The following is a 26,387-nucleotide window of genomic DNA, read 5'->3' as shown; positions in this document are numbered from 1 at the left end:
ATAGGAATTTCAGGATAACATTTGCAGTACTTATCAGATTTCTGGAAGTTTAGGGGCACTGATGTGTTTTCTTTTTGGTATGTATGTATGGCTACAACTTGCAGATTTCTGTGAAACAAATGTGGTTTTTGCTGTAGTCTTATGCAAGAGGGCATCTACAGGAAAAGCCTACTTTACTTCAGCAGAGTTAGCAGTCTCTTCACTGGAGAAACTACCATGCACAGAACCCACCAGCTAGGCTGTGTCTGCAGTTAGTAGGCTTTGAAAATATAGCTGTTCTGCTGATGTATGCCAGCAAACCTCCTTGCTGGAAAGGCTTCTCATCACAGTGAAGCAGTCCTTAAAGCAGTTTGCCAGATGGAATAAATTGTTCTGGTAAAAAATAGCAATATTTTCTAGCTGAGGACTTTTATCAATCCAGGTGATGGTAAGAAATAAAGTCATTGATAGAATTTACTGATGTAGACTATGTCTTAAACTAAATCGTCATTCAAATTAAGGGCCAAATCTTGATTTCTTTGTGTCAGGAAACTTTCACTGCCTCCTCTGGAAGCAAGCTGTGGACCTTCTGCTTGGTGTGCACCCAGGCAAGTCATGGTCTAGGCACTGCCACTGTGCCATAGGATTAACAAGCTCAGGCTCTAGTTTTTGTTTGGTATTAACTTTTCCAAACATGGCCTCATGATCAAATTTAAGGCTTTCCCTTTGGTCTTGGATGACATTTGGATAAACACCAATTTTTAGTCCTTTAGGCTCCTAAAATAACCAAAATAAAAGCAAGGTGCTAGAAATACATCAGGCTGTCAAGCTTCTGGCCTGTATTCAGAGTTTAGTCAAGACAATGGAGAAGGTCCCGTGGACTCAGTGCATTTTAGATGAGATCAGAAAAAATAAAAAGAAGGAAAAAAAAGAGACTAATGGACCCAGCACTGCCCATTTTCCCTGAGAATGCCTTTCCTGATACTGAAGAGCAATGATTGTTGGTTGTTTGTTTGTTTATTGTTTGTTGTTGTTTTTAAAATCAGAAGATATTTCTTAATGGTTTCAGATATTCCAAAGCTCAAAGGTTGGGGATGGATACCCCATGCAGGCAGTGCACAAGTGCTCTGGGGAACAGGATGTGGATGTATCTACGTACTATCCTCCCTCCACCTTCCAGTCAGAGCATAGAAGGAGACAGCCTGTTTTCAGATATGTTTTCTCTTAATTTCTTCTGAAAACTCTCTGACATATGCTTCAGCAATATAATGTAAACAGAGATTCAGCAAGCCTTGCTATAGATTTGTTATTGTATATTGTAGGAAGACCAAAAGTAAAATGACTAGGATAAGCTTCTGTTTTCAGACTAGGGCATTCATAAATATTATTCCACTGATGCGTGGAGTAGTATTTTTGAACCAGTAAATGCAAATGCTTCCCATGCCATCGGAGATTCCATAGAGATGTGAACAGAGATGTGAGTTCCATGTATTCTCTTTACCTGTTCTTTATATTGCTGAGTCCCATACATTTCTCCTCTCTGCTTTATTCAGATAAACTGAAATACGTGACCATGCAAAACTACTCATGAGCAATGTTCTAGCATGTTGGAAAAATAGTTGAATTCAGATAACAGTATCTTCCATAAAAACGAAACCAAATTGTATTTTTAATGTCTGAGATTAAAGGTAAGGTTTTTTTTAAAAAGTATTGTATTCTTTTAAAGCATTTTATCTGGAATTAGATCAATCTGTGAAAACATCCTTCTCCTTCTAGAAATTAAGTTTGTTGATCCATTTTAAGTACATATTCTCTAATGGTCTTTGACACTTTTAATGTTGTTTTTAGATACATCTGAAAGTAAAGGGCTGCAGTTCATTTGGTCATTACATTATTTGTCTAGATTGATCAGTTTAATATCTGATTTTTCAAGATTTCCTCACAATTCTGGAATTTTAGCAATGCAGATATTTTTTATTGCCCAAGGCAATAATAGATGTGGTGTGCAAACACTGCTTTAAAGAGGCTGTCTGTTTGCTGATTTCCATATTTTAAAAGTATTAAGATCAAAAGTAATGAGAATTTAATCCATATGGCATGTAGAAGATAAATAGGAATATTAATACTCTATCAAATACTAATTAAAGGAAACACCAGTCTTATTTTAAAAATCTTGCATGCAGATGAAAAAGAAGTCATTGCAAAGTTAAGATCTGATTCTTAACAAAATTAAGAATTAACAGTTTTCAATCACAGATTCCAAATGGAAAACTGAGTTCTTATGGTAGATTGAGTTCTGGTTTCATACATGTAGTACTTTGCAGTACTAGTGCAGTATCGCTTTCTGTCAGGGCATCTAATATCACTCTAAAACTGTAAACTACCACCAGCTTTTAAGATGGCAAATCCCTTTATCCAAGAAACTGAAATACAGATGGTTTTCAACTTGTAAGTATGTGTGCCCGTAACAGTGCTAGGCCCTAAAATAGATGTATTCATGGGAACCTTGCTGGATTTTAATAAATTGTCATACACAGAGTGCAAGAAGTGAAGAAAAAGAAAAAAAAAAAAAAGTCATCTGCTTCATAGAAAATTTCTTTGGACAAGAGTAGTGAAGATGAATCATAAGTTTGTTGTGTCTTTGGGCTAGAGTACATTTCTGTAATTCTCTGTTAAGGAATTTATATGTTAAAGTACCTCGGGATGCATGTTACTCATAAGGTAGCAAGCACTCTCAAGCTGCCTCCAGATGAACTGGAACTAGAAGCTGTAATGCAGTGTGATCCTAACACTCCATGCAGATGAATTAGCCCTAACAAGAAATTTGATGTGCATTTAGTGCATCATGATTTCTAAGTCTGTAGACTGGTTTTCCTCCAAGTTATTGTTATAAATATTCAAGGATAGGGGATACAGTTTTGGCAGAGGAGGAGTGAGTTTGCAGTGTAGAGATACCTTTGAAAGGTGAGAAAAATGAACAGGGAAAGCTTAAAACAAGTCTTGCTAGTACTACAGGATCTTACAAGAGATTAATCTGCATTGTTTGCTATAGCAGGCTGATAAAGACTGAATGTTACGGAAAGAATTGTTTTTCTCATTTTTGCCTTGAAAGGTGCATATATACCAAAGCTGTCTTGAAATACAGCTGAGCTGGTCAGAGCTAGGAAGAAAGTCTAAGATGTTGTTTCTTGCTCACTGTCCTGTGAACTATTCAAACCCTAATTTTTCAAGTAGGTCCATGTCTTTCTATAGTAAATAACAGCAATTAGTCATCATGACAGAGCAAATCTTGTCCTCTCTACGTTGAGAAAACAGACTGTGATCAGTGGACCATCTTCCAGATTTAAGGTGGTAGTGATTCCACTGTAGAAGGCAGTAGGATAATGTGAAGATTGAATAAAGCATCTGCTGTTTTTGGATCAGAGTGGTCAAGACAAGGTTGTTTTTTAGTGAATCAACAAATGACAGCTCTTCTGCAACCTACCATCCATTTTTAAAGTGTTAGTCCATTCTAGAGTAAATGGTGCAGTGATACATCTAACAGGTATCAGTCATTCCACACATGCATGGAGCTAAGTTATCCAGAAACTGCCCTCTTAATGCAAGAGGAAATTAAGTAGACAAAAAGGGCAGTCACTAAAGAAAGAATGTGAAGGAGATTGATATAAAACATTCCCAGCTGCATGTAAAGACAACTTAGTCAATCAGCCAGATGATAAGTGATATGGACCTTATAGGTCTATAAGGGATGTAGACCTATCTGCTTCTTGTCCTCTTCCAGGAAATATGAGGTAGGTGCAGTAATTGTACACTGTGCTGCTTTGCAGTCAATCTAAGGGTATTTTCAGACAAGTACCAGCCTCAGGCCATCTAGAAGATGAGCTTTGTCATGGGTGAGTTGATCCTTCTTTTTCCCAATCATTATTCAGATTATTTGACAAGAATCTGTTGGCTCTGTGCTTTCTGTGAGGAAGGACATCCTTTGGAAGGATGTAATTGTGTTCACCAAAGTCTTCTGGTGAATGAACTGCAGAGTGGCTGCTGGGACTTATATTCAGGCATGTTTGTTTCCATTCCCTTTCCTGCAGAATAACCCAGGTAGTGTTAAATAGTTCTGTGTATTTTGTAAAAGACCTTTTAAATATTAAATAGAGTTTCATTTTCCATCTGGAAAATTAAAACATAGAAGCATTTCATCAGATCCTTCATCCAGTCTTGAAGCAATTTTGAAATGTTAACTGAAAAAATCTATCTGCCTTCAAGCATTTTTACATCAAACATTCCATGAAAATATTTTCCTCAAACTCTTAAGTATTTCTAAATATTAAATGAGAAGAGAGATGACTTTTCCAAGCACTAGTGATGGTCTAGTGAGAGTGTCAAGTTCACATTTGTTTTGTTTTTTCTTCTTAAAAAAATAAATAAATAAATAGTAGTGTTAATGTCTCCCCCACCGGGGGGGGAGACTGGCAGGCGTCACTCTTATCATCAACATGGGCTGACACACTACTCATGCTGATTCATGTTCTGATAGAGGTGTCATGCACACCAAATAAACAGAGATAGTGCCTGACCCTAAGTGTTTTGACCTGCAAAGACAAGAACCAAAGAGACAGGGGCAAATAACTATCAGAATGAGTAGTTCTGAAGATAAAAATACAGGACTTAATGTTCCTTCCCTCCCCATACCATTCAGTTCTCAGCCACATCTTGGTTTAGCTTTCAAAAGGTGTCTAGTAGCCAAGGAGAAGCCTCCATTGCCCTTTTCAGAACCAGGGCAGGGCAAGTGGTAACTGGTTGTTTTAATTTGGAAGAGGGATAATAATTTCTCCTCTTCAGGATAGGAGAATTTCCCAAAGAATCTTTTCATTCATGTAGCATAGCATGTATAGTACCTGTGTAGGTATGTTTACAATGTACTGTTGGCTCTATCTCAAGTATTAAAACTCAGCATTAAGGTAAGCTTAGGGCCTTCTAGGAACTTATTTGGCAGAAGTTTATTCTGGGAGTTTATAGTTGTTCTGGACCTAAACTTTCTCTGCATCCTTCCTTGTATTTTTTAGTTTTTGTCCATATAGCCTTTGTCCCTGTCCTTCAGGTGGAGAAACTGAGTCAAATACTTCTTAATCTGCATATGGGCTCAAAAGGTCTTAGCTGTTTTTAGTGGGGGAATCAGAGATCTAAATCCCCCATCATATCCATCTCCAGGACTGTTTCATAACTGCCTTACAGAAGAAAAATAAAAAAAGCTAATGGAATTCTCCTACCTAGAGTTGAACCCAAATGAGTAGAGCTAGTTTTAGAAGATGCTCCTTATAGAGTAGAAACTAATTCCATAGGAATTTGCTTGTAAGGTAAGGTGCTCACTCTCCCAACAGCTTCAACTCTGTCTGAAGAGCCATCTTAATGTAGTAAAAAATCCTTCTCAAAGCCTGGGTTATGCAGTACCTCATGTTTAGAGGTCTTCTCGCTAGGCTCCCATATTTGCTGTAGATCAGCTTTCTTGGTACACCATTCTTGAGCTGAGCCAGTTGGGCAGCTAAAGTACCAAAGTAGAACCTCAGAGTCAGCTCAGATAATACCCAGGACAAAACTCATTCAAAACAGTGTCATGAGCATGCCTTATTGGCACTGACATGCAGCTTTCTGTATAAGATTTTAAAGCAACTCCAGCTAATCTATTGTACCACCTTGATTCAGAAAGCTGAGCACATCCTCTGCACTGGGGAGCACTTTACAGGGGAAGCATTCATGATGCACATGAGCATGTGCATCAGCAATTATAAATACCCACAAAAGGGTGAAAAGAATTTGAGTGGTGCTTCAATCAGTGGGTAAGATGGCAATTGCAGAGAAGCTGCTTCACAGCCATGTGTCTTGTCTGTATGCGTATAGAGGTCAAATTTTATTCTCTCCTTTAGTCCTCATAGGCAAATCCCAGCTACTTGGAATTTGTTCAGGAAAAGGGTGAATTTTACCCTGAAGGAATTAGGAAGCATTATAGATTCAGCATATGGGACCATATGTCATTGTATTGTTTCCAAATGTTTCTTTTTGAGCTTTTTCCCTCCATTGCGGACAGCTCATTTCACCACCCATTGTCTAGAGAAGAAGGGAGTTTCTTATTCCCATTTCTTTCTTTAAGCCACTATTAAAGCTGTATCAATTTCGTAATACTGTTTGTCAACATTATTTCATCCTTTGTTTTAAACATGCACACCATAAGTGTGGTTTGAGGCAAGTGCTTTGAATATGTTGTTCAGGCACTGTCAAAGTCAGTGTCAGGGACAGAGAATACAAGCAGAGATGGTCCTAAACCATCCCTAACCGAAAATAGTCCACTTGGTTATAAGCCTGTTCACAATCAAACCAAGCGTTTTGCTTGAGCCTTACTAGAAGGAAGCCAGCAAGGATGTTTGCACATGGGTCTAATTAAACTGAAGTTGGAGATGAACAGAATTTGCCCCCTCTTTGCAGTACAGATCAATATCCCCTTGTAATATAACTTGAGCAGCTCTGTATCTCCCTCTTCTGCTGTGATTTTTCTGCCCGAACCCTGGAGGAGAGCTGTGGTGTCCAGTAACATCTGTTCTAAATCATGTTTTGGAAAAAAATGTAAATACAGAAAACTTGAGGTTGGGCCCAGACAAAGCGCTGGGCTAGCTCCCAAGGCCCCTCTGCATCTGGGATTGTTTGATGTCAGGCAGGCCTTCCACAATCAGAGCCATCAGTGATGGTGGCAAGAAGAGACCCTTCAGATGGGGCTTTCCACAGATCTGTTAAAAGACATTTTAAGTATTAAAGCCTTTTGCTGAGCTCCCTATCTAAAAAAATCTGTGGCTAGCTGGATGCTGGCCTCTTTTCCTCATGGCTCCTCTGAAAGCAGGGTATAGTGGGCTGAGGGGTACAAAGGCTTCATTCACACTGCCTGAGAGTGGAGATGCACGGAGGGATGCATTGAGGTAGATGGCTCCAGACACAGCCAGTCACGCAGCCATCAATTTTTTCATAAGTAGTTTTCATTTGTGTGTAATTCCAGCAGTGTCAGACTCTGTCTGCTCCAGGCACAGGCCTGTATAGTTACTCAAATTGTAATCTAATACAATTTGCCAGATTTAACTCACTCAAAGTTTCATTGAGCAATGACACCTTCATGTAGCACTAGTTGAGTGCAACATTGCAGAAGTAAGTGCTAAAGGCGACATTCGCAAAGGATTTGAACTGCCTGAAAGATTCTGCTGAAATATTCACAGCTGACTTCAGCAGGCCTTAGACACACTGCTACATCAGAAAATTAATCTGGACACAGAATAGCTAGCTCTTCGGTCTCGGTAAGCTCAACAGAGCTGCCTTTTTGTTTTCCTCTAGAGCCGAAGATGTTTTGGCACAGTTCTCAGCACCATTGTTTCTCTAAGACCAATAACCATGAAAATCAAGCTCTGTTGGAAAGGCAACTGGGAAGCAGAGACATCTTAACTAGAAACCAGTTTTAAAATGTGGAGTTGGCATTCATTTTACATTTTTATCAAGTATGTATTTACCAATTAGTCGGCAGCCGGAGCCAGTGGATTTAATGAACTTCATGTGATTTATGCATAGCTTTTATTAATTGTGCCAATAGGGATAAACACTGGATACAAATAGATGCAGATGTCTCACTTCTTTCTCCTTTAAATAATAGTGTTTCTTGTCATTTAACTGCTTTATTTTTAACTACTTTATGTGTTGGAAAATGATGATTTCTTACCTTCCATGCTACTGTCCTTCTGAAGGTAAGTTACAAAACTTTGACCAATCCGTAGTTTTACTGGCCTGGGCTATGCCGAAGGCAGATGTAGAAGTTTGGAGAAGAAAGCATTTTTCTTTCTCGCCTTTCTCCCATTGGTGGAATGTACACTAAATTGTAAGTAGGCCACAGAAACAGAGAGCATGTGAATGACTTAAGATTGTGGTAATTTGAGCAGTCAGAGGAAAAGCAGGCCAGCACCTGGCTTTCAATCTCCGTTTCAATGAATATTTAAGTACTTTATGCAAAGTGGGACACTTTCAACAAATGAGGCTGAGAAAAACCTACCTAAGAATATTTTCTAGCCCAGCAGTTAGGTTACTCTCCTGAGAAGCCTGATGTTTGGGTTCAAGTCCCTGTACCAAATCTGTTAAAGGAGGTGTTTGAAGCTGCATCTTTCACAACCTAAGAACATGGCCTAATCACTGAGTTTTTAGATATCAGGGGTGGCAGCACTACCTCCTCTGTTTTGGGAAGGGAGTCCCCTTGTGACAAAATCAGAATGTTTTGTTTTTGAGATGCCAGAATGAATTGTTTCAACATCTCTGAAGTTTTTTCATGTAATTTCAGCTGAAACTGTTAGCTAATATGACCTGAATTCACAAAAAAAGTTTCTGTTGCTCTAAAATTCCAGTATTAGCAAAGAAATAAATGAATAAGAAAGAAGCCTGACTAACTTCTAACTCGGGTGCAGTTACAGTTGTCCGGCCACAGCACTTGCTGAAGAGTTTTGACTGGAATGCTTCTCTTCTACAGAGGTAGAAATCCCTCCCCTTTCAAAATAAGGAGAGCTGTGATCTCAAGTACGCAGAACTGAAAGGAGATTTAAATTATCCTGATGTGACATGCTAATGGCCAAGAAGCAGGAACACCTTGCAGAAATCTTTAATCATTTTCACCCATTAAACTTAATTTGGAGGTTATACTACTAAGCATTAGGCTATTTTTAAAGATAAAACTGCTTATGCTTGTTGCCAAGTCTAGTGAGATCGTTTTATTGACTTTGTACTCTACTGTAATAGTTTCTCATGTTCAAATGCCAGTAATTTAGAAGAGACTTTTGGATACCATTTAAAAAACCACTTGTGGTGTCACTAACTGACTTCTTGTTGAGTATGGACAATAATTACATTTTTCTTATGGATACCAAGTTAAATTGCCATAGTTTGGGTCTTTAGTAAATGTTAGAAATACGGCTGGATGCCATCTTAGTTACACTTGGCAGCAACAGAGCACTTCTTATCCCCAGGCTGCCGTAAGCTATACCCAGTGAATGAGAACTGTTACGCTGTCTGAAAGGTGAAAACCAGCATCACATGCTGCAACACGCAGCTCAGCATGTCATGTAGTGTTACTATACAGGTCTCTCTTTAAACATGAGTAACTCCAAACAAAAATACCCAACGTTCTTTAAAAGTAGAAGAAAAATCCAGTTGCAGGCAGGATTACTGTTTTGGTCCCTATGGTTTTACATGAAGTACAAGATTTTGCTCTTCTTCAGTTAAGTGATTCGTGACAGCACATAAAACATTTACTTCTCACTATTTTCTGCATTCACAAATCAAACTTGAAAAGGTAACTAGGTGTGCTCTTTCACCTCATTGTTCCCCTTGATCCCTCTCCTACCACAGTGTTCATCACAAGGATGAACTCTGATGGGCTCAGTCTCCTTTCTGTGGGCCCAGATTCACAGCTAGTGATGAGGACTCATGTCTTCCTTGCGTAGTGGCACAGGCTGCAACTGTTTCTTGCGTAAAATGAGCAATAAATCATGCAGCTCTTCATAAGGTAACTAACTCACTATCCTTCACCTGTGGGTGTTGAGCTCCAGTGACAGAAGTAACGATGAAGTTTAAAATATCATCGTTAGACATCTGAATTTAACACTTCAGCAGAGATGACTGGGAAATTCATTCCTCTCAAGGCTGATGTTGCAAGTTCTCTATATGAACAGACAGATATCGTAGTCCTGTATATCAGCAGGAGTGAGATAAATAGAAAGGACAGGTGTGGTGAGGACGTTAGTCCTTTGCTGGCACTGTCAAGTGGTAAGTGGTACAGGCTCCTTCTCTCTGTGCAGCCTGCCTGCTTGGAGCCTACCTTGGGGTCCCAAGGCTAAATATGACAGGAGAAGCACCTCTTTGACCAGCTGGCTATCTCTGCATAAACTGTCCAAGTGAAATCCTAACAGCAGAGATACAGAATGAAAAAAAAAAAAAAAAAAAAAAAAAGCTAAAAAAAAAAAAAAAAGCATAAGTGTAACCTCTACTATATATTGTAGCAATAAAAAGAAAGATACATGATTCTGTATAAATAATCCAGCCCTTTTTGTATTATGGATTCTTCTGAACAAAATGGTGACATATAATGAACATAATGTTGACAGAACAATAATCCGTTTCAAACAAATGTGTGTTATTGGTTGATAGTAGTAAAAATATGTCTTTAAATAATAACTTTTATTTTAAAGACAATTGGTCCTATCATTATGCATTATGCATAATGCATTGACTTCATGTAGATTGCTGGCATAAGTGACTGCAGTAAAAACTGAAAATCTTGTTTTGCAGTACGTGGTGTTATAGACAGTTTTATTCTAGAAAATTGCATCTTCAGAGAACAAAAAAATGTCTTTGGCACCTCATATTTTTGTGGCTGCTTTTTGAAGTTACAAATAATGCAAAATCACCTAATCAAAAATGAAATGCGTGACGAGAGGGAGATAATTTCCTGCCATTCTACCTTGTGAAAGCAAACAATGAACTATAACTTACAGTCCACAAGTCATATTTCTTTGCTTTTCGCTATATTGCGATTTTTTTTTTTTTAAATTATAATTTTGTAGGGGTTCTTTGAAGTGATTTGTGTGTTGTACCTTGTTGGAAAACATAAATTTTGCTGATTATCTTCAGTTTGCCTCTGTCCATCCACCAGCTTCATATTCATTTAATTTAGACAATGCCGATCAGCTACATGTGGAAATGATACTTCCCATGAAACCAAAAGTTATTCTTGTGCTTATTTTATTGAAGAATATAATATAAGGAATTTTCATCAGAGATTAGCCTAAATACTCCTACATGTTTTTGAGCATTTGTAGAAAGCGAATGACTAAATTATCACTGAGTTTAAACTGCTTCATGAGTTAATTCAAGTATTGTGTTGGTAGAAAGAGTGCTGGAATTTTTAAATTTATTATATCTTCTACAAATGAAAAGGAATTCTTATGTCTCTCTGCCCCTAACTTTTTACTTCATAGGGCTTTTTAATAATCAAAATAATTAAGACAGCCCTTTCTAAAGGGGTCAGTTTAAAATTCTATTATAGAGTTCCATTTTAATCATATTTCTCTATATTATTATTATCAGTGTGATTTTGTGGTACTTTCCATTTTTTCCCTTGTATTCATATGCTTCTTACTGGGGCTCACTTCAGAGGAACTGATTCTAGTGGTGGACATGTGCATCAGTGTTAGCATTTTCAGGACACGAGCCTTTCTGCTGGGGACAGGATATTGTCATTATTGTTGTAGCATTACTTCAACAGCAGACTTCAATGAACCTGTTCAAAGAGTTAAAGCAGATTTTTAGGTTTTGTCTCCATGGGAAAGTTAATATAAAATAAGCCATACTATAAGCATGTGGTATATTGACACTGTGCATGCCAGTACTTTGCAAAGCTGCTCAAGCTAGTTGTGAATCAGACCCTGGAGGCAGTATAGCTGGATGAGTGCAGTGCTGTGCGTAAGCTAATTAGTCCTACTGAGAAGCAGGATATGTTATAGAAGAAAGTATGGTCGTACTGCTCAGGTACAAATGACAGACAAATGAGAAGTGGCATTGCACAGCCACAGGTACGTTTGCAATGTGCTAGTTTATTCATGTTGCAGCTCTTTGTGGTCCTTTGTAGGCCATTCATACAAGGCATTATTGCGCCGTAACTAGTAAAGTGTTAATTCAAACTTTGCTTGCTAAAGTATGAGCAAACCCAAGTACAGGGTCAGGACACAAACAGAATTTGATGTTACTGTATATCGAGCTATTCATTAGGGATATATTACTCTATTACTAGCCAAGAATGTAGTACAGAATTATAAGAAAGGGACTGAAAAAAAATCAAGTAGTTAGGGGATGGAAAACATACCCAAATTTACTTCCCAAATAAATTCCTGAAATCACTTGGTCTGTATTTTCTGGGGTGACAAAAAACTATGTGTATCTGTACTGAGACACCATGAAGGAGCCTTTTTTTCTAGAATGGGTAAGCTGTAACATTTTAAAAAGCCACCTTTCTAGTACTTCAGTTTGAACCCTAAAATCACCATTCACTTTGGTAAAGAAGGGTTTATTATGCTCGGAGAAGTAAAATGTCACCAAAGTCACCAGAACTAGACATATATTTATGAGAAAAATCAAAACTCCAACTAATTCTGTAGAATTTACCAATTTAAAATAAGCGATAATCAAGTACAAAGGCTGTGTTCAGAGGGGAATATATTACAGTGAGCTGACATACTACAGCAAGCTGTGCCCTGTCAAGAAATGTAATTTCAGAACAAAACATATTGTCACATAAGCAAGTCACTGTACTATCAGAAAGTCAACTCGCTCTGTTTGTATATGCACACGTGTATGTCTTCCTCTGCTCCTATGAGCTGAAGTTTTTTGCCAAAGTTTCTTTTAAATGCTTTCAGGTAGCACTGGATGAAAAGTGCAGACACGTTGTGTTCACTCCCCTCTCTTACTGCAGATGGTGTGGCTGAGTATCATGAAATATACGGCCTTAAATTGCTTTAGCGGAATTGAACATCCCAGTGTTGAAACTCTGCATAGAGCTCCCTCAGTATTCTTTAAACCTCTTTTCTGTTTTCTGAAAGCGCTTTCATATTACTGGAAGCTCCCACCTGCCTTTTCTGGGTACAAGTTAATGAACTACACCTCATTGCTTCAAAGTCTTGACATAATGACTTCTTGTTTTTAAATGTGTCTAGCATTCTACCATAGCATAGATTCATAGCTTAAGTTACCAGTAAATGGTTACTGATTTAGATTTGGAAGGAGAAAAAATCCTAGGTGCTGTTTCACATAGTACACAGATGTCTTTAAAGCCTGAAGGGTGGTGGTTGTTGTTCACACAGAATCACAGAATTTCTAGGTTGGAAGAGACCTCAAGATCATCGAGTCCAACCTCTGACCTAACACTAACAGTCCCCACTAAACCATTGTTTGTTTTGTTTTGTTTTCTCAAGTCCTACTTACTTTCTAACTTTGTTATTGACTGAATAGGTAGATCATAGTTCTTCAGTTTCTCTTTCAGAATGCTTCCTAGGAATTTACGGGCCTGAGTTTGATTTATAGTTCACTTGTGAGCCATCACTAATCGTAGGTCTAATGTTAGGAATCCCTGTAGCAATTAAAACCCCCTTAAAGGAATAGATCGCTGTAACACATAGGTCAGCGGCATTAGTTCCCTTTATCCAGCCAATGCCTTCTTCACTTCCAGCATTTACAAATGTCAGACCAAGTCCCTGTAGCAACACTAGAAAGCAGATACCTAACTGGTGGTATTTTTGCTTTCAGTCAAGCTTTCTTTAATACTTCCTTTAAAAGTTACTGCTGCCAACTACCTTGAATTCAGGAAAAAAAAAAAAAAAAAAAAAAAACTTTCTTAATGAAGAAATCTACTGAGAGTTTTATCTTGGTCTTCTACCATTTATTCTTTGAAATATATGCTGAATCTGCTACACTCAAATTTGAGATACTAGTTGTATCAATATGGACCCATGGTTTCAAGCCTTCAGATATGCAAATTGTGTTTCTGTAACGAACAAAACCTTAGAGACCATGCTGTTGTGGTTCCACAGAGCCTTTATTGCGCCTCATCATTATGCTAAATTAATACAAATTTCCTGTGTGTCCAGAATTCAAAGTCAATCAAGTGGCTTAATCTCTGAGGATATGGGATAAAAATGCTATTATTTCAGTTTGGAAGAAGGTGAGGAATTACCTTTAAAAGCATCTAGACTATATGCTAGGACGGCAACTCTGAAACACATGCCCACTATGAGCAAAATTTTAACAGAGTTATGAACTTACAGATTGCCTCCTGCCCTACTTTTGATTGCAGAGACCAGCTCCCTATATTTGTGTGATGCATTTTTGGCAGCTTCAGCAATTGGCCTTGTAGAGAAGCAGTATTAGAAAGGTATTTGTGATTTGTTACTAGTCTCTAATGTACTGAATGTTTTGACTTTTTATTTTTAAAAGTTAATCACAGTGTTTACTTTTTATGTTGGATTCATCTTTTTCCCCATATGCTTTGCTTTTCTTAGCTGGAATCCACAAGATGAACCAGTGCCAAGTGTCCAGTGAGTTTTCTGAGGCATATTAGCACACGATAGCTCTTGAGAGATCCATAATATGCAGTTTAAAAACTTGTGCATTAGCAAGTCCAACCGTATTTTATAGAATATCTCTGAAATTGATGATCCTATCATGATATTTTAACATTTCCAAAGCTATTTAATCAATCAGAATGACTAAATCATCATCCTAATTCTTATTTGAAATAATAGCCATTGTCGTATTATACAAAAATATTTCCATTGTTGATGCTATATTTCTGAGGATATTTATAAGGATCTTTTGTTACTGAGCAATTTTGAAAATCTCTCATACCTCCTGAGGTATGAGAAATACCTGAGGTTCTTTCCATTCCTATTTTCTTAACTTCACTAAATAAATAAACTGCACCAACAGACTGAGTCTCAACTATGATACAATGCTGATGGGAAAAGCTTGTACCATAGCAGCCCTTTGGGGGCACAGTGCCTGTGTAGGTTTCCTGGTGTCTGTCCTTCAAAACTAGTACCTCGTACTAGCACTTATAGAAAGGGAAAATAAGCATATCCAGAGAATTCAAGAATGCCTGGCTTTCTTTTGTATTTCTCTTTGTGTGGGATTTCTACTTCTGCCTTCTAGAAGCTCAGGCTAATCTGGTGCAGTGCAATAGAAAAAGCATGCATCGTACTACATTCCTGCCATGAGCGGTTAAAGTTAACTTTGAAATCATCTTTGCATTGAAGACTCTGGTATGGATCTCATGAGGTGTTACCTCAACCTCAGGTTCAGGTGTCTCTTGGGGATTTGGACTGCGTGGATTTATTTTGAGTGGGTTTCTTTCCTGGTTGTTTGAATGCTAGCAGCATCACAAATAAAAACCTAACAGAGTATTTCCAATCTAATCCAAGTATGTTTAGCCTAATTTTCTCTCTGACAATAACCAAGAGCAAAAGCGTGGAATATAGTACAAAAGTAGGACAAGCAGAGAGATTTGCCCAGCCTAGCATGGTTTGTGGCTCAGGGATTTCCCGATCTAGAAATGATCTCTTTGTATTTAATTGTTTTCAGTAGGTTTTTCCCCTGTGAATTTCTTCAGTTACTCATATTGGTTTACAACATCACTCAGAGAGCAAGAGAGGCATCACTTACTTCACATGGTAAAGTGAGATAGCTATTTCTTATCACCTGGTGGTTACTGGATCAAGCAGCACTGCTAAAACCATGAAATATGCTGTGATATGTAGTAATTCCAGCATACCTGAAATGTCCTGTTTTTCATCAGTAACTGTCTCTTCAGAAAAGAACTAACTGAAAAGCAGCTCCTACAACTGCCTTGTGTCTTCTTTAAGGAGAAGAAAAATAATCATCAGTTAACTTTTCTTCATTGTCCAGAACTAGCTTGTGTCATTCAGGATGGTTTGGCATGTTTTGTTTTGTTTTGTTTTGTTTTTTCCTAAAGTTAAAGTTGTGTCTGTTTAAACCTCTTTGGCTTTGACTGGTTAGTTGACCAGTTGCCTCACCTCTGGAACCCACCATTGGATGTTATTACATGCTGGGCATATGAGAGATTGTGTATATTCAATGAGTATAGGAGGATGTCTCCAGGACCAAACTTGTAGAAGCACGCTGTTTGCTGACACGTTTGAATCTCATCCGTGTTAGTCACTGGCAGTTAGTTCTTCAGCATGCTTTGTTTAATCTCTGCCTTTTCCCTCAATAGTTAAGTCACTCACAATAGAAACTGAAAGAACTGACAAATAGTGAAGGATCAGAATTGTGTCAGAAGGGGAAAAAACAACAAAAGCCAAGATTCTAACTATTTATGGATCTTGTTTCCCAACAAAGTGTATCTAAAAGACATTGTTTCAGGGTTCAGAGACAGCTAAATGATTGATTTCACATAAAATATTTGTTGTTCTAATTACAGTATCATCTGGGTCTTTGGCAACAAACAGATGCAAAAACAGCCTTTACATACCATCTTGAAGAACTTATGATTTGCTTAGTGTGCTTTATGATCTAAAGCATATGTCTTTGCATAGAACTGCAGTATCCAAAACGAAGCCGTAAGTAATGAATCACTGGGTAGAAGAAAATGCATTGCTCCTGTTATGAGTTCTTTCAATGTGTGTATTCAAATGGTTCTGTTTAGGGTTATAAACAAAAGGCTATGCTCACAGTTTTAGCAGTGTGTTACAGATTCTGGGATGCACATGACATCAAAGAGGCTACACTAATTTCCCTAGCAGTCTATGGCTCTTGGCACTATGAACACACTCCATCTGAATAAACAGAATTCTAGTTCACCACAGTTGTGTGGGGGATCTGAGGTGATCATGAAGCTTGATTTTTTTTATTTTAAATCTTTCTGTCATAGGACTTTTTACCCCTCCAGATTCTGTTTTCAGTGAATCTGGTAACTACATTTGGAGCTATCAACTTATACTGCAAAGCACTTGACACTGAAAATAATTAAATCTAGCTTATTATTCTTACCTACTGAACCCAAGTAAGAGCTTTGAGTGCATGGGAATTGCACGATTTGCTAAGAATTAATCTCTCTTTATAAGCATTTTAATGTATGTATACATATATATATGTAAATTATTAAACTCTTTTCCCTTAGAAACACTTGAGTGAAGTTCTAGTAAGATATTTTGTGAGTAAGCAAGGGCTGAGGCCTTCTAAGTCATCAAAGAATATCTGATTTGTTCTTTCCATGCTTGCTTGTCACTAGCGGCATGAAGAACCCCAGCCCCTGTAAATATTCTTGGACACTCTTCTGTAGCGGAAGAGTAAGGGAATTTGGTGGCAAGAATGGTTCCCAGTCATACCAAATCTCACTATACCAACAGAATGGATGCCTTATGGAACATACTGAAGTTACTGCTGGGTAAGCACGAAGTATCCTGGAGAGAATTACAATTGTTAATACCATTAAATATGCCAATATGTCTCCAGGCTCCTGATGTTCTTAGATTAATCAAATCTTCTGATGCCAGAACTTAGTTAGGTTCTACTGCTGCACCATTAATGGCTATTTCCTTTTCTTCTATTCCATAGTTGCTCAGTATCTTACTCGATTGTTTTATTTTCCACCTTTTTCCTGTCTGTTTCTTCTTGCTGTAGTGTTCTCTTTCCCCTTTCACTGACCTCAGAAGGAAAACCACAAAGATATCAGAGACATAGTTGCTTAAATCACCAAGTAGTCCTACTTTTTATTCTCTCCTACCCCATATTGTTGTCTGTCGGGTTTCTCCTGTATTGAGATTAAAGTCTGCCAGAGGCAGTGCTTATTTTCCATGAGCCTCCAGCATCTTTTTGGTGTGGGAACTACCGTAATATTTAATATAGCGTATATTTAATACTTATAGTGTACAGCATAGACCTGATAACTGCGTTAGTCCCAAGAGTGAAGCTACGAGATAATTCTACAGCGCTTGGTCTGGGAAGACTGTTGCAGCCGTTATCCTGCCCTTGTTTCTGACACACTTGTAACAGGTAGCATTTAACAGGCAGAGTACAAATACCCTGTGATGTGGGTCTGGTGTCTCCTAGTGCGTGCTTATACTACAGTCAGGCTGGCTGCAGTTCAGTACAGGGGTGTGCAAGAAAGTGCTACATTGGCTGGTTTTAGTATGGCAGGCAGGCAGGTGCAGGAGGAGCTCAGTGGGGGCTAACTGCCTGAGTATTCACTCTGCTTCCTGGGCAAGTTTTTCATTTTCCTCCCCTGTTGCACTTATGGTATGATGCAAATTTGTGGAAGTGGTGGAGAATCATGGGGATGAGAAAAGGAAGAAAACGTGTTTGTATGAATGCTCATGGCCAGACAGCAGTATGTGCCCTTTATAAATCTCTCTTCTTTAAAAATCAAGCTGAAGTAATTAAGATCACAAAGCCCAGTTCACTTACAGCATTTTTTACTGCATAAATGACGTTCAGTCACTCCCATTTAACACTGATATGAGGGGAGCCAGAATCACTAGCCCCTCGAGTCCTCTGCTTGAATAGACTTGTATGGCACAGAAGAAAATATAACTGTTCCTTGAAATCAGCATGCTGCACATAATTACCCACTTAGCATCCAGTCCAGGAGGAGGATGCATATTATAATTGTCTGTGAGGTCATTTCTGTATTTGCCCAAGACTTCAAGAGAAAAAGTGAAGTTAACTTGCTGCCTTAAAAAATGATTCAAAACTGGAAAAGCTTGAAAACATCAAAATACATATAAATTATCAAAGGAGAACAAAGACAAGTTTTTTCCACAAAAGTCTTCTCCCCAGGCTATAACAATGCTTTACATAGGCATGATCAATATATCCAGGCTTGAGAACCAAAGTCTTTTGGAATAAATTAGACTGGCAGGAAAAGAAACAAACAAAGAACAAATTAACATGATTTTAAACATTGCTTAAATTTTCATGAATGTAGACCTTGAGATGTTATGATGAGATCCCATGAGCCTGTGCTAGTATTTGCTTATAATTAAGGGTTGCACTTTCATGTTTCATCTGATATTATAGATTGGAAATCAGACACATGCTTACTATTTTTCTTGGTCATACTGATTTATCTACTTTATTTGCTTTTGCTTACTCTTTTAATAAGAAGTATGGCCCCATTACTTTTCCTTTACCAGGCTGCCCTTTCTCCTCATAAAATGTATCTTCCTGCATCTGAGTAATTAGAGAAGGACTGCCTTTTCTGTAATGTTATGTTTGTATTCACCTGTAACAGAAAGATAAAAGACTAATCCCTTCCAAAGTTGCTTTGGATAAATGGCTTCAGAAGGAAAATGAGTACTCAGCTCCACTCTTCAATATGTGTGGTAGTGGATGGAGGCCCTTCACCAAGGGAGTCAGCAATGCAGCCTGCTTTGTATTACTGATGTGTTGGCAAAGATCCCTTCAGTGCATTCCTTGCTAAAAGTAAGACGTCATCCAGTTTAGTGCCCTCCCTGTGCTGCACCAACCTTAAATCAGTCTGACTCACATCAGTGGATTTTACAAGTTCCAAATGCAGTTGTAGCTGCCTCATCACCATTGTCTCTGCAAAATGTACCATATAGGAAAAATTAGCAGTGTTTGGCAAAGTTATCAGCATCGAGGGGGTTTTGGAATAAGAACTTAATCATGAATAGTTGAAGAAGATCCCAGCATGATTGTGGAGAACACAATCTGGTGATTTGCATTTCCTCTGAAAAGCATGCCCAGTGTCGGTCTACAAGTTTTCAATACCAAGATGAGCAGGACAGACAGGACAACTAACATGAGATTTTTCTCTGAGTCATGCCCCTCATGGGAATTCATTAGAAAGAAACATTTTTTCAGATGCTGTTTTGTAAGTACTGGTCAGGGCCCAAATACTAGGTGAAAAAGTCTTTGTGTCATTGCTAAAGAACATTTTGAAGACTTTTGTTAAATCTTACTGTTCATCAGCTTGTGCAGCTCTGGAAAAAAAAAAAAAAAAAAAAAAAAAAAAAAAAGCTGTTTGTTGAAAGGATGTATTTTTAAACAGAAAAGTCATGTAAATAAGATATGGCATAAAAAATGTGATAATCATCTCCAAATCAAGAGATGTCATGGAAAAAGGTGAAAAGCCCTCCACTGTCATTGTGTTTAATGCTTCAAAACTCCTCTTATCCTTCTTCTGAAACAACAAAATAGGACACTTTTTAAATTGCTCACTGTAAGGTGGATTTTCTAGATCTCAAATTGTTCTCAAAACATTCTGCAGTTTACAGCCCCCTCTTTAAAATAATTCTGCACCCAACAATAAAATGGTTTCCTTGTTTCTGCTGAGTAGCCTTCTGCTTTGCACCCAGTCTGCTTCATATCCTGAATATCCATGATGATTCCCAAGTAATTTTCTCATTATACAATCCCCATTCTGAAAAATGTAACTCAAATGTTTGATTTTACATTTAGTTGAAAACATGCGTCTTTGTAATCTGTCTGAGTACTGCAAGGTCCTGATATATTGACTTGGGCTCTTATGTACCAGAAAAACAAGAAGAATAACCAGTAGTCATAACAGAGAAGTAAATAGAAACCCAATCCATTTGTTTACTCACAAATACTTTGTACTCTCACAGATTTACCCATCTGCCAGTTTCTAATTCCTTTCTCTGTGAGCAACATCAATTTTATGGTAGCTTTAGGGAAACATCCACAAGAGCCTGCTCACCCATTTGTGTCTGCCTCTCTGGGTTCAAGTGAGGAAAGGAGGAGGATACCCAGAGCTTCAGTCTACCCTATGCTGGCTGGATCAGCTGATGTAATGCACTGGGCAGAAAGAATTTTACCTACTCTGTTTTATTTCTTCACTGCAGTAAAAGATTTATCAATAAAGAAGCTATAACATTAGGAATTTCTGCTTTCCTGGAAGAAAAGTTTTCTTTCAGACAAAGGGAGGCAAATATTTTACTTCAAAACTGGTGCGAAAGGACAGCCTGAAGGAAGTGCCTGTGTGCACTCTCTTATCTGGTCTCTAAATTTGTAGCAAGCCCAGGAGTGTGGGCATGCCAGAGGCTCTTGGCACAATTCAGGTGCAACACAAACAACACCCTGTTAATGATAGTGATGCTGCTGCTATTAGTATGAAAATAAGTGACTTTTTTCCTATTGGAGGCCTAAAGTTTGTCATCAAAGCTAAATATTTTAGAACACCATTTAAACTGCCTGTTCAACTGCTGAGTGTTGAGCACATGTTAATACAGTTTTCTCCAGATATGGTAGTTTATGATAAATGTTACCAGATTTTGTACTGTTCGTGTAGTATGCTACTAAACACTAAGACAAATGGGCCCACTGAATGGGTATTTCCTTTGGACACAAGCTGCAGACCACCCATGTAATACACAGAAATAATTAAGCGCCAGGATAAAAAGCTAGAACAAAATATTAGTGTCTCAGAATCCTAATGAATAAAAGACATTATAAAAATGAAGACTATGCACATAGATGTTTTGAAAAATAACATCAGGCCACAACAACATTTTGGGTAAAAGGAAGAAAGAGTACCTCATCATGTTATAGTGCTGTTTGAAAACTTCTAAATACTTGTGTGCTGTATACTTACTTTTGGCAAACTGCGAGGGCCTGAGTCTTTATTCATACTGGCCTCTTGGTAGACTGAAAAAAAAACAAAACACAACTTTTGGAGCGTTATTCATGAATTACATTACTGTAAAAATAAACTGATACGGCCTTGCAACTGAAGACATCGCTTGCAAAAATTGCTGTCTTGATGAGACAGAAAGCTCTAAGATCAGTCTGAATAACTTTCAAAGCATGCATATATAGAATATACTGTAGTAACAGCAGGTCTTTAGCAAAATTTTCAGAAATTTCAGAGAGAAGAAAATTTCACCTATATCGTATCTAAATATTACAGAAAAATACGTTCCAAAGGCACAGGCGGTATTTGGGCATCTAATTTCCCCAGACTCTCATGCAGTATTTTCCGGAACAGCTTCTGCCTTGTCTGGATTTATACAATACAGGTATGTAGCAAAGGTTCAGGCTCAGCTGCCAATCTCTTGAGCAAAAATATAAAGGTCTCCTGAATTTGAGAAGTATAAAGCATTGAAGATTTGGGCATCATATTTAGCAGCAACGCAAGAATATTAGTTAAAGCTTATTTTGTATTACTAGAAAAATTTAACTTTTCTCTATAAAATAGATTTTAATTTTAGCTCTCCAGTCAGTATCCTGATGGCCATTTAACCTGTCATCCCTCCCAGGTGTTGTGAGGGAAGATGATGGTTGGCACAAAACAAGTGCTCCCCTCCATACAGGCACTGCAGTCCCTCACTGCAAAAAAACTACGTTGCAGATTTCACTGTGCAGAAAGTACAGTGAAAGAGGGAAAATCTCCTAGAACTGTCGGTCATTTGGCTGAAAAAGCCCAAGTTCAAGCATGTCCTCTACCTCACTGAGTAATTGCAGAAAAAGACAATAGTTACAGACTGTGAACCTGTGTGTATGATAACCCGCCTTTTTAACGTTACCTGTTTGTTAAGGCCAGATCTTAAAAATGAATTTGTTAGATTAGAGTCCTGCACCCACACAAGCCATATTGACTTCAGTTTTGAAGTGTGTAAAGGAACTCATGTGCTACTTGATCTTTGTGCTGTCCCTTTGGATCAGAGCAAGTTTCCCATGCAGTATGGAGTGCAAATGTGGTAAGATTTATATTTTTCCTTTGGTGCCACAAAAAATTCTTTTTGTTCATACTGTCATTTTTAACAGGGAAATGTCAGAAAAGTCAAAGACATTGGGAATATTATTGGAAAAATTAATGACCTTTCCTTACCCACCATACTGTCTTTTAGTAAATAGTGCTTCTGTTTTATCCTGAAAGTAGTTGTTCTGATAATCCACAGGATGTGCCACAGAAAATGCCTGGTAAAACAAAGTACAGCACACCATAATGTCTTTCTTCTTTAACATGAAAAAAAAAAAAAAAAAAAAAGACAAAATAAAAAGGCTGTTACTTCTTTTCAGAATCTTCCCCTTCTGAAATATTTCCTTCATCTTTAAACTCTGCTTTCCAGATGACTCCAAGCAACTCTTACTCTACAGTGCATCACGAATTATATTAAGAAAGCGTAATCCCAAACCAGTCTGATTTCTCTGATTAAACAGAAAGCCATGTCAAAAAGTAGTCTTTTTATATAATAAAAATGGTGATAATAGAGTAAGTCTCATCAGTCAAAGGGCTGTATTGCTGTCTATGATAGAAAAACATTTTTGCTGCTGCTGAATGATATATCCCTAGCTGGTCACAATATACCTAATTTCCTGCTCAGATAACAGAAGATGCTAAGATAAAGAGTGAAAGGAATAAGAAGCTGTGTGATACAGATATATGGAAGAATTAAAAAATGTTATAAAAGTAAAAGTGAAGTTATGCCTAAAAACTTGTGTTTGAACTAAGTTTCAAAACAGAAAACAAAGATCCCAAGTTTCTGTGTGCTTGCTTTGAATAGGACTTGCTAATAAATCCAGGACCAAATAGGACAGAAGAAAGGACTGTTTACAGACTAAAATACGCTGAGATGTTCACAGCACCTGGCACAGCTTAAAACTAAATTGTCTTATCTTACTGTAGGTTCAGAAAACTGTCTTGAACAGAAGCTGAGAACACCTCGTCGACGATGTCAGCAGCCCAAAATGCTGAATAGCCCTGAGGACAACATGTACTATAACCAGTTAAATGTGAGTTCAAAGTGGCAATAAAGCTGTTTTACTGGCTTTGTTTCCAGTTAATAATTCTGTTATTAATACCTGTTTCAGCCCCTCCAGCCCCACCCCCACGTTCTTCTGCTCTCGTCTTGAACATGTGCTTATGCTCTTTATCTGTTGCTTTCATGTCAGGATGTCTGCCTTCACGGTGAATAATTGATGTGGTTTATCAAAGACGAGCAAGATGCATGCTTCATCAGGCTCACTTGAGCCCTTTGATCAAAAAAATTATGCTGTGACTTCTGATATTATCAGCATCTGCTTGCATTCAACACAAAATCACTTTGAATTAAAAATTAACGACTTGCTGCTTTGCTTTGACTGTGTGTTCTTGGCCCTCTCCACAGGGAACTCTAGAATATCAAGGGAGCAAGAGGAAGCCAAGAAAACTTGGGTAAATATCTATCTTCTTAGTTCTAAGCAACTGTAAACAGAAGAAGTCCTTTGTGATATTACAGAATATGCAAAACTTTCTAGAGAGGTTTCTAAAAATAAACAATTAACATATCTCTGTGCATTGACATTGGACATTTTCTACAGAAGCAAATGTAAAACTTGTGTGTACTGCTGTCTGCAGACACTAGAACTGATTCTAACAAAATATGTTCCCCAGCTTTCTCTGAGTACTACTATGACTACAAAAGAAAACCTTTATGTTTTTAAATGTATTTGGTACTAGTGAATGGTCCCAGATGAAAGGTGTTGAAACTGAAGTCCTCTAACCTATAATACGGACAGAAGCCCTACCAGCTTTGCAACACCACGCTCACAGTGGTATGCCTTCCTGGGGGAGCATATTTTAAGAGCTGACAGACATGCCACCCAGCCCAAGAGGGAGTTGCTGCTTCTCCATTGGACCGAGCCAGTTTTTCATTGTCACGTGAACAGTTACCTCCTGGCAATAGGTAGAAATCACTGAAAACAATTCATAAAAGCCAAGCTGGCCACTATAGAGTTCTGAAAACATTTCGCTGACTGGTCACATGAACCAGAGAGAACCGGTGTATGCTGGGTCTTCAAAAAGCATCTACTCCAAAAGTTTACAAGAATTTTCTGTATCATTTTCTCATTTTTAAATTGGTCTTCTGAATATGAGCGTATGAATAGGAGGGTCAAGGTTAAAGCCCAAAATGTTACATGACTGAGCAAAATTTGATTTATTTGATTTCTCTCCCCTAGACTAAAAAGTCTGTTTTCCTGTTTAGGGAACAAAATCACTAACATGGGACTGCAGTGCTATTCAAACATCACAGGAAAATGAAGGCCCCTTGATGTCAGTAGGGCTTTACCCCAAAACTGGTGATGTGATCTTTGGTTCATATGCACAGCAAACTGTCAGCTGAAATACATTACCAAAATCATACCATATATATGGAACATATATAGGCAAAAAAGCTACATTGCTCAAATGAAACGGCCATCGGAGGCAAACAGTTGGTCTGTCATTCTGTACACATAGAAGAAGGACTACATTGCCTTTCACTGATCCTTAGAACCATTCAGAATATAATCATAAGAAAGTAGTAGCGAAGTAAACGGCACATGTAAAAACTACATCTTTCTGATCAAATCATCTCAGACTTTTTTTTTCTTTTTTTTTTTTTTAGCAGTGTTCATTCTCACATCCACAGAGAAGTTTCAATTTCTGAAGATATTGACAGAATTCATTTTTTAACTTAATAAATGTTGTTTGTTTTCTTTCAAGCCAAATCAAAGTGCTTGATGGAGAGGATGAGTATTACAAATCACTGTCAGCTATTGAATCAATCCCTGAAGATGACAGCTGTCTCAGTTCCACATCTCCTTCTTCTCCAAGGGGAGTGTCTTTTGCTCAAAGCTGAGCTTCACTCACTTTTTTGACTAATACTGGTAAGAGTATTTTCATGCTGGTAATCTCTTCTAATTAACTTTGTGCATGATTATATAATATATTTAAAAATACAATTTCAGTTAGCAACTTCGTTTCACTAATTTATACATGGTTTTGCAGATATTAAATTGTATTTCCATAAATAATTCCAGTAAAGGGGAACAACACTACCTGTACACGTTGCTGTTGTTAATCAACATGTTTTTTTAGCAGCAAGGTTACTTTGTGCAGTTCCAGCCCCTTCTTCCCTGCTCCCCCCAGCTGCTGTTTCCACCCTGTGCCATCCCTTCTGTTGTGCTGGCACAACTGCTGTGTGGAAAATAAGATCAAGGAACTGATCTGGATTAAAAGAATGCTGTACTAAAAACCATCTTTTGGGGTCATAGTGAAAATGTTCAATATTTCATTAGATTGATATTAAAGCACTGTATTTTGTAATTTTCTGTGCATTGTATGACTTTTAACACTATAAAAATGAACAGAGTAAAATCATTTAAAATAAAAAGTGTGTCTTAATTTACCTCGTAAATATTTTTCATATGAAATATTACTTTACCATAAGTTTTACTTGAAAAATATTTCAAATGTAAGAAGCAAAACAATTTTAAAGCTAACATTAGTTGATAGCAAAGACTGCTTTATATAGCCTTTGTGACTGAAACCATCGTTGGGACTGGATATTCTTGTTATCCATGCAAGTATCTCATTTCTTTCTTAACCTGGGCTTAATCCCTGGGCTTCAGTGATTCCTACTGCCTTCTTGTATGTAACACACAAAAACGTTATCTGTAAATTTTTCTACTCACTTTTCACTTTCTTTCCAAATCCTTAGTGAAACAATATGTAACTTTCTATGGAACACTGAGACACTTTGCTGGTACCTTTTTCTGTGACAAAAAAATGACTGCTTCATCTTAATCTTTACTTTTAGTTTCTGACCCACAGTTTTGATCTGTGATAATTCTTTGTTTCTTTTCCATACAATCTCGTGTCAAAAACTTTTGGAAATAAAGTCTTTGTATGTATACCACCTTATAACTTTGCTCAAAATGTTTTTTGATTTTGTTTTGATAAACAATGTTGACTAAATGTGACCGTGTTTCATATTGGTTTAATTATGACACTTATTTTTATCTCCCCTCCAATGGATTTACCCTGATCC

General features: G+C 37.7%; 1 protein-coding gene across 1 annotated transcript in view; it reads left to right on the top strand.

Annotated features, from left to right (window-relative positions):
• MYO3B (myosin IIIB) overlaps positions 1-25,196 on the top strand; it is a gene marked incomplete at both ends in the record, with an annotated part of 190,770 nt that extends 165,574 nt beyond the window's left edge. The window contains 3 exons of the mRNA XM_082763227.1: positions 23,222-23,328; positions 23,703-23,749; positions 25,061-25,196. Of these exons, the coding sequence (XP_082619353.1) occupies positions 23,222-23,328; positions 23,703-23,749; positions 25,061-25,196 (290 nt within the window). The remainder of the gene's footprint in view (positions 1-23,221; positions 23,329-23,702; positions 23,750-25,060) is intronic.
• Positions 25,197-26,387: the final 1,191 nt, after the last annotated feature.

Source organism: Aythya marila (assembly GCF_965140915.1).
Source record: "Aythya marila genome assembly, chromosome: 6".
NCBI lineage: Eukaryota > Metazoa > Chordata > Aves > Anseriformes > Anatidae > Aythya > Aythya marila.
Note: the sequence above shows the minus strand (reverse complement) of the source record. Positions and strands in the feature narration are given on the sequence as shown.